The following is an 8,397-nucleotide window of genomic DNA, read 5'->3' as shown; positions in this document are numbered from 1 at the left end:
TTCCCTTCACTGCCACCACCTTCACCCTCCTCCTTGCCTCACCCAGTGTCCTGTGGCTGAGAGGTGTGTATATCCCCACAGGAAGTGCTCGTGGGGGTAAGAGGCTTTCATATCGTACCCTGGAGATGGACTGAGGGTTCTGGCCTGCTGCCTATGCCACTAGGAGAATCTGAACCCTTGAACCCCTTCCCCCCCTTCAACAAAAGCCCAGATTGATTTTCCTGCTGGCGTGAAAGATTTGCAGAGGCCTCGGCAGTACCTTCAACCAGCTCAGTTTTGGTTTGTTTTAAATTTTATCAAGTATTTAATTTCCTCTTATGTTCTTATGAGGTACAGAGTAAAGATGTGTTGGCTGCTGTGAAGATAAAAATGAAAGCTAATGATTGACCTTCAGAGTACTGCTGTGCGTGTTTTTAGGGCATGTCTACCAATATGTTTGTGACACTCCATTCAGTACTTGCACCAGGATAATAATGACCTCTACCCATCTGTATTTCCAACACCGTGGCCCCCCTGGCAAAAGCTTCATCAGCCGTCCCTCTCCACACTCAGCCCCACACCTACCAACTCTCTCCACTACTTGTTCACTCCACTGATCCATTTCACCGGTGGTCTCGCCCAGGTAACCTCTCCCTCAGTCCAGCCCTCCTACTTTCTCTCAACAAAGTCATCCTCTTCCATTTTTGTGCTGTGTCCAAACCATCTCCGGCAAGGGCGGATCCAGCCTTGAGTTTTGGGGGGGGCCAACTGTTCATCGACGACGGACTGTACACATGGAATTAAGTCACATCGGATTGCATTGTGCTTTTCAGGGGCATAACTCAAGAATTAGATCCAGAATACTTTTGGTCTTTATTAAGCATATATTAATATATAACATATAAGAATCACAATAATCACATCGTAATATTTAAAAACATTGCTTTCATCAGCCTTGACCTTTTTTAATCTTGACAACCCCGTCTTCTTGCCTCCATATGTAAATTTTGACCTTTACCATATACACTTGTCATGCGATATAATAAATAATAATGAAATGCTCAGATGCAATTATGTTTGCTCGTGTTTGCTTTGCTCGTAGTATGGCTTATAGGCCTATTTCTATCATCATAACTGAAATCCCCACGTCTAAATGTCATACATGTACGAGCGTATTAAAGACAAAAACACGATGTTTATGCAGTTGTGCCTCTTTGAAAAATCGGACCTACTCTCGCAAGAGCCAAATGTCGTTGTCCAGTCCAGATGACACAGTAGTCTATCACTTCAGCTGCGCTCGGCGAGTGCCAGAGCCAGACTTCATAAAGAAGTCGACCACCTTCTCGGAGGCTGGGAGAAGGTCGCGGTGCGTTTGGCACATGACCAGCGCCTCCAAACGTTCCTCCCCCATTGTCGCCCGGACCTCGGTCAACGTCCTGGTGACCTTGCTGAAGGTCCGCTCGGCCTCCGCAGCGGACACCGGCAGTACCGCAAGGATCTGAAGGAAGGTATTAAAGGAATTTAGTGTTGATTGAGGATATAGGAGCATAACCGCGCGCTGGGAGCGTGACAATAGACCCCTAGCCCGAGGTTTATGGGCTAAAGATTCGACAGCGCACGCCCTGAGTAAATTCTATATTTAGAAGTCCTTGCTGAAGCTCAACCTTGGTATTTTCCCTAATCGCTGATTGGCCGAAGAGGCCTTCCTTCTCAGCGCTTAATTCCGATTCGCTTGTGCATTGAGGCCATAGAATTGGATTTTGTTTTATGTAGTAGAGCGATGCAGTATCGACTATCGAGTTCTACATGATATGTATATGATTGAGGGAGGCTGACAGTATCTGTAACGAATTTCTTTGGGGGGGGCCAAAACATACTCTCAGAGCGTTTGGGGGGGGCCATGGCCCCGTGGCCCCCCCCCTGGATCCGCCTATGATCTCCGGGCACCACATTTTTCAATCTCCAGTCCTCTCATTTATGTATTTACTCTGTCAAGTATGCCACCACCCCTGCCTCCCATTTTTCACACCAGTTCAGTCATCCAGGGGTGGACATCAGTGGTCTTTGCTTTTCATTTTTCACACCAGTTCAGTCATCCAGGGGTGGACATCAGTAGACTTTGCTTTCCATTTTTCACCCCAGTTAGTAATCATCCAGGGGTGCTTTTTCTTGCCGTCAGTACTAATTGAGTGTACACGAGTGAGCAGATGCTGCTCACCAGTGGTGAGGGTGGTAGGAGTATAGCAAAGGCCTATTGTTTGACCTTAATGGCCCTTCAAAGTAAAGAGTGAAGCTGTGTGTGTTCATCTTGCAGCAGCTGTCTGGTGACCTTACTGTTTTTATCCAGAAGTGCTCCATGTTTTTTTTTATATATAGCTTGTCACTGATTTCTCTTTCAGTTTAAAATTTACTATTGAATTTGAAGCTTGCAATCCTGTTCCCCTTGTGTTATTTTAATAGCCTTTTTTTAGTTGTGTCAGTGATTATATTTTATCAAGTGGACATCAGTAGGCCTTGCTTTGCTATGCTGTAGTGAAGAATACATTGTTATATGTATGATATTGTCTCTTCTTACTTATCCCCAGTTAAAAGAATGCCATGTTGGCAGATTAACAATTACTGTTATTATTACCGTTCTCCGGGACTTGCAGTAACCGTAGACCTTTAGTGAAATACGCACCAAAATGTCTTCAAACGCTCAGTAATAACTGTGTCTGCATTCTGAGATGCAGGTTTTCCACTTCATTTATTTATTTATTTCCAAATGTGTTGCCTTCAGCTTCGTTCCTCTATTTTGTTATCTTACTAGCAAGTGTGCTTCTTAGTTGTTGGGGTTAAGCATCACAAAGGTTAAGTTATTATGGGATTTATTATCTGAGTGATTGGTGTTAAGCAGCACAGAGGTTAAAGTATCATGAAGTTTATTTACAATCACTTTGGTAAGTTGGTTGGTAATGGTAGCGAGCTTTGCTGACGTTAATTAACAATAATATTTTCGGCTCAACATTCTGTTGGTAATGGTAGCACGCTTTGCTGAAGTTAAGTAACAATAATATTTTCAGCTCAACATTCTGATGGTAATGTTAGCGAGCTTTGCTGAAGTTAGTTAACAATCCTAATTATTACTCATACTTATTTACCTTACAAGGGCATACTCATCACAGATCAGATCATTACAAAAATATACATATATGGTACACTGGCCATAGCTTAATACCTAACTGACTAACAACAAAAACTACCCTAATAAGGTTTCAGTAATGCATAATCACACAAGAAATGTCTCCCTACCACCGATATGTGTTCATGGGGATGATCATGGGGTTACGGCAGTCGTGTGGGTTCAAGATACCAGAGCGGGTGATCCTGAATCCACACAAACAAAAGGAGTATACCAATTATACTGAAATTTTCTCCCTTTGACTACTGATAGGTTTCACTGAGTGGGACAGGGGATAAGGCATCCATGCAGGTCTAAGATGCCAGAGGGTGATCATAGATTCATGCACACAACAAAGGGAAAATTCACATCCTCTAATAACCACATAACAAGGGGGGGGGGTGGCAGCTCAGTCAGTGGGGCACCTGGGCGGATGAGAGGTGGAGTCGGTGTCAATTCAACCCTTATAGTAACATTAACATTGTATCAAGATAACAAACTAACGAACTTTGTCCTTAGGAGCTAACTTCACACGTACCTGGGCGATGAGAGGTGGAGTCGGTGTGCAGCACTGGCCGGCCACTGCCCACTTCTCTCTCTCTCTCTCTCTCTGCTTGAGGCCAGCGAATACATACTGGAGGTTTTAGTTATAGCTATTTGGCTTGTTCCACTAGCTCAGAAGCGACTGGTTCTCTCTCAATTCAGGTGAAAAATTCTGCCCCTCACTCCTCCGTGATAAAAACAAAACAAACAAAAAAATAACTAATGACCATTCGGCACCCTCGCCATCAGTCATGATCACGCAAGTCTAGTTCAGCACTTGTTCGCCTGTCAGTCTGAATGTCTGCCCTGCGTCTTGCAATCACATGATTCACATTTTATACCTCAGTTATTTAAGGTTATTGATTTCTCTGCTTCCCCCGCATTACACAAATAGCATTTTGAACCCAGCCCCCACCCTGGCCCTCCTTGGCCCATTTCACCAAGCCATTTATCTCCTCATGTATAAATCTGGGATCAGTTCATTTCCAAACTGCATGCAGTCACATTTCCATCCTGCCACACTGTTCATGATACACTGAGGCCAGTGGATCTGACTCCGAATTATACATGGAACCTTCAAGATTAAGCTTAGGACCTTGAGGTTCAGCTTGGGACCCCCATACAAAGTGCCACGGGGTTCAGGACCTCTAGGGAAAAATCCAAATGTCCTTGATGTTTTTACCATTTTTATGAGAATTTTCCTTTTCACTTTTCTTGTTCTTGTGTTTTTTTTATTTTTTAACCTTAACATTAGTAATGGCTTGCTCCATCTGTCTTGGTGCTCCATTCATTCTTACACTAGAGGCCACAGTGATCATCCAGCAGCAAACAGCAGAAAAACTGTCCCTCTTTGCTTGCTGCACTTGAAGAACGGTTACTCTGGGCTGTTCCACGTGGCTGGGCTGTCTGTCGAGGACAATAATGCAAGTCTCCCTTTCAGGTTGGTGAGCCTCTGGTTAAGACACGTCTGCCTCCTCGTCCTGCCACACCTTCATGAGAATGATCCAAAGAAAACGGTGCCTTTATATTGGCTCGGGTGTCTACAGCTATGGGGTACTAGTGTTGTAAATATTTTCAGCTGAAAGTAAAAAAGATAGCGCAAGCAATAAAACAAAGGTGACAAATAAGATACCGTATTTTCCGGCGTATAACGCGCACACCTTTTTCACAAAAAAAATGCCTGAAAGTTTAGCCCTGCGCGTTATACGCCGAATGTACAAATTTTTAACGATTTTTTTCTTCTTTGGAGTGTTTTTAAGGGTCTGTTTTTCCTCTTATCCAATAATAACTGCAAACTTACCTTTATTATTGTTAATGATCCTTCATAGTCCATGGCTGTCTTTTAATATGTTACCATAGAATACAGGGCGATCAAATAACTACTGTACAAAAATGAAATCGGTGGAGGATCTCCCATGTCTTGCTGTTATCCCGTTTTTCCGTCGGGCGCCATTTGTATGATCTTGATCTTGATGTCACAGCTGGCTTACGATTGTATGACTAAGGAGCAGTACAAGCTACATAAAAAAATCATATTGGAAAAAATATCCATGTGTCCATTATTAATTATTAATATTAGTGTGAATAATGGGGTAAATATGATATCAGAAACTGTACATCATGAGTCTTGTACGAGGAGTTATTTCGCCCAATACCAGCCCAGCCGCCATTTGCATTGTTTACAAACCACACAACCACACCCATACAAGAAACAGTTGCATGCCGCTTGTCACCTGAACCGCGTGAATTGTGTCTTCCCTATTTGTCTGTCATAACCTGCGAGTGATGGTGAGAAAAATATGCGAATTATGTCCTCAGAAGCTGTGCATCATCAGTATGTACGAGGAGATATTTCTCGCAACACCAGCCCTGCCGCCATTTGCATTCTTTGAAAACCACACAACCACACCCATACAACAAACAGCTGCATGCCACGTGTCACCAGAACCGTGTGAATTGTGTCTTGCCTAGTTGTCTGTCATAACCTACGAGTGATGGTGAGAATAATAAGCTTATTATGATATCAGAAGCTGTGCATCATCAGTATGTTTACGGGGATGTATTTCTCACAACACCAGTCCGGCCGCCATTTTCATTGCTTTACTCAAGGACACTTGTCAATTCAAGCAGTAAAGATTACACCAAAAATATAAAAATTTCGGGAAACTGTACATCGTCAATGTTCTTTAACCGTACATATTTCTGAGCATTTTAAGAACTTTTTTTTTTCTTCAAAATTGTTATCTTAAAGTTTGGGGTGTTGGGGTGTGCGTCATACGCCGGTGCGCGTTATACGCCGCAAAATACGGTATATATGTTATGGTCATTTTGAGGAACTAGTCATTTCTCAAAATGCCCGGTCATTTTGAGAAATGACCAAAACCGTTGTCAGTCTGTAAAATGATATTAATTATCTGGGCATTATGCAAAAGGACCAAAGTTATGGTCATTCACCAAAATCATCAGTAGTCTCCTTGCCCAGTTTGCAGAATATCCAAATATCAGTTGGTCAATATGCAAAAAAAATGTAAAAACAACAGTCAACCTGTGTGAGGGGTAACTACGCCCTGCCGGCCTTGTCAAGTCTGCCGGCCTTGTTAAATCTACCGGCCTTGTTAAGTCTGCCGGCCTCGTTCCCCCCTGGCTCCTCCTACTTCCGAGCCGACGTCATAGCCCGGCTGGCGGGCTAAGGCAGACACCAGCTCACCACCACAGAGTGCACACCTCGCCTTCTCAACCTCACACTGGTCCTTCGTCTCACTGGGAAAGCTGCGTGTCTGGGCTCCTTGCTGCTTCTCCCCTGGCTGTACCGCCCGACCAAGTCACCATTGCTGTCTCCCACTGCACTCCAGCCTATGGACTTCACTTCCCTGGCCTTTAGCTGAGAGGATTACAACCGGTGCACCCAACCCCGGTGACTCAGCAGGCCAACCCCTTTTGCACACTACAGTGGTTTGATTACTTTGTGGTCAATTTGTTGTCTTTGTTTGTGTTAATACACTCACCCTTATATTGTGCTGTTTTCCTCTCCAAAGGGCTATTAGGGCATTCCTGGCTATTACATCTTAATATTGAGGGCGAGAGATCGTGGCCTCCCGTTTTCCCTCACATGTGGCGACCTTGCCAGGATTCTTGCCTTTGGACATGTCTGATTAATTGTTTAATCTGTTGTTCCAGTCCCTTGAAAGGATTACAGCTTTGAAGTCGCCTTGAGCGCGCACTCACTGTCTGAGGCCCGGAAGTGAGTTCCTTACAGACGTCCTTTCCTGTAAGTTGATGTTTTTGTGTACTGTTTTGTATACTTTTTTGTACACTGCGAGTAATCTCTTTTTATTGCTTCAGTGTCAAGACTGACAGATTTTCTACAGTCTTATTACTGCCGTCCACGTTGTTTGTCGGCTGTAGCGAGGTGTTGTTTCCATATGTTTTGATTGTTTTGGTATTTCTTTTGGGTATTGGTATTTCTTCATTTGTTACATTTGTCTTTACCATGGCTTCCATTGAGGAACTTAAGAAGCAGGCTGTGGATTTAGGCTTCTCGGGAACAGACGTTGGACAATGTCATCCAGATGCAGGCCTACGAGCGGGAAGAACGAGCCGCGGAGCGACAAGAACGGAAAGAAGATCCGGAGCGACAGGAAAGGTTAGAACTTGCTCGACTTACAGCTGAAACTGAGCGAATGCGCCTGTCCGCGCAAAGTAAGCCTCCCACTCTCGCCATCCCTGAGGCAGCTGCTCGTCCCAAGTTACCAGCATACCAGGACGGAGAGGATATAGCTACCTATCTCACTCGCTTTGAGAGAGTAGCGGAACTGTTACAGCTCGACCATGATACGTATGCTGTCAGGTTGGGGTGTCTGTTGACAGGAAAAGCAGCAGAGTTGTACGTCTCTCTTTCCCCTGAGATTACCAGTGATTACGACGCGCTGAGAATGTCCTTGCTGGCAGGATTCAAGAAGACTTCAGACGGATATCGCCTCGATTTCCGCTCTGCCAAGATTAGAGACGGGGAAAATTATACTCTGTTTGCTGTTCACTTAACACGTCTATTCCAGAGCTGGTTGGAGGCTTCTAAGGTTCCGGCAGATTTTGATTCCTTGAAGAAATTCATGGTACTGGACCAGTTCTTGGCTTCTTTGAGTCCTGGCCTCCGCACTTTTATCAAAGAGCACAGACCCTCTTCTCTCGACAGCGCAGTCCAGCTAGCTGATGATTGGACCACGGCACATTACTCCAGTCGATCCTCGGCCAAACCTGCTCCCCGACCCTTTAAGCCCACGTCGAAGACGTCACCACCAGCTCGCACGTCATCCACACCGACTACTTCCTCCACCATCAAGTGTCATGGCTGTGGTGAGTTAGGCCACATTAGACCCCGGTGTCCCAAGAATCCACGGGCCTTCAAAGAAAGTTCTCCATCTCAACCTTTCACGGTAGGATTTTGCCTCTCTGAGCACAGTGTTCCTCGACCCCTTGTTGCCGGTACTGTTAATGGATCTTGGACCTCTTCCATCTTTAGGGATTCTGGGTGTACCTGCATTGTCGTGGCCGACGAAGTTCTCCCTGATGCCGATCTCACCAACTGCCGCCGGTGTCGAGTGGCCGACTACCTGGGGCGGGTTGACACCTTCCCTGTTCTCCACTGTTACATCAGCTGTCCCTACTTTGAAGGCTGGACTGACGTAGTCCGGGCTCCCATCAAGTTTGCCAGCGTC

The 8,397-nt window shown here is 45.0% G+C and overlaps 1 protein-coding gene across 1 annotated transcript; it reads right to left on the bottom strand.

Moving 5' to 3' along the window:
• Nucleotides 1-840: 840 nt before the first annotated feature.
• Nucleotides 841-8,018, bottom strand: LOC126999136 (uncharacterized). The gene is made up of 4 exons (XM_050861464.1): nt 7,962-8,018; nt 6,426-6,563; nt 3,678-3,749; nt 841-1,477 (listed from the first exon to the last, which is right to left on the bottom strand). The coding sequence occupies exons 1-4, from the start codon at nt 8,016-8,018 to the stop codon at nt 1,262-1,264; spliced, it is 483 nt and encodes a 160-aa protein (XP_050717421.1). The 3' UTR covers nt 841-1,261.
• Between the last annotated feature and the right edge of the window lie 379 nt (nt 8,019-8,397).

This window comes from Eriocheir sinensis, chromosome 16, assembly GCF_024679095.1.
Source record: "Eriocheir sinensis breed Jianghai 21 chromosome 16, ASM2467909v1, whole genome shotgun sequence".
NCBI lineage: Eukaryota > Metazoa > Arthropoda > Malacostraca > Decapoda > Varunidae > Eriocheir > Eriocheir sinensis.
This window is presented reverse-complemented; position numbering and strand designations above follow the sequence as displayed.

Coding starts and splice junctions, on each gene's coding strand:
- LOC126999136 (XM_050861464.1), bottom strand. CDS start 8,018: ATGGTGGAGGAAGTAGTCGGTGTGGATGACGTGCGAGCTGGTGGTGAC. Junction 6,564..7,961: donor CTGGTGGTGACGTCTTCGAC/GTGGGCTTAAAG, acceptor TAATCCTCTCAG/CTAAAGGCCAGGGAAGTGAA. Junction 1,478..3,677: donor CTCCACCTCTCATCGCCCAG/GTACGTGTGAAG, acceptor ACCTTCCTTCAG/ATCCTTGCGGTACTGCCGGT.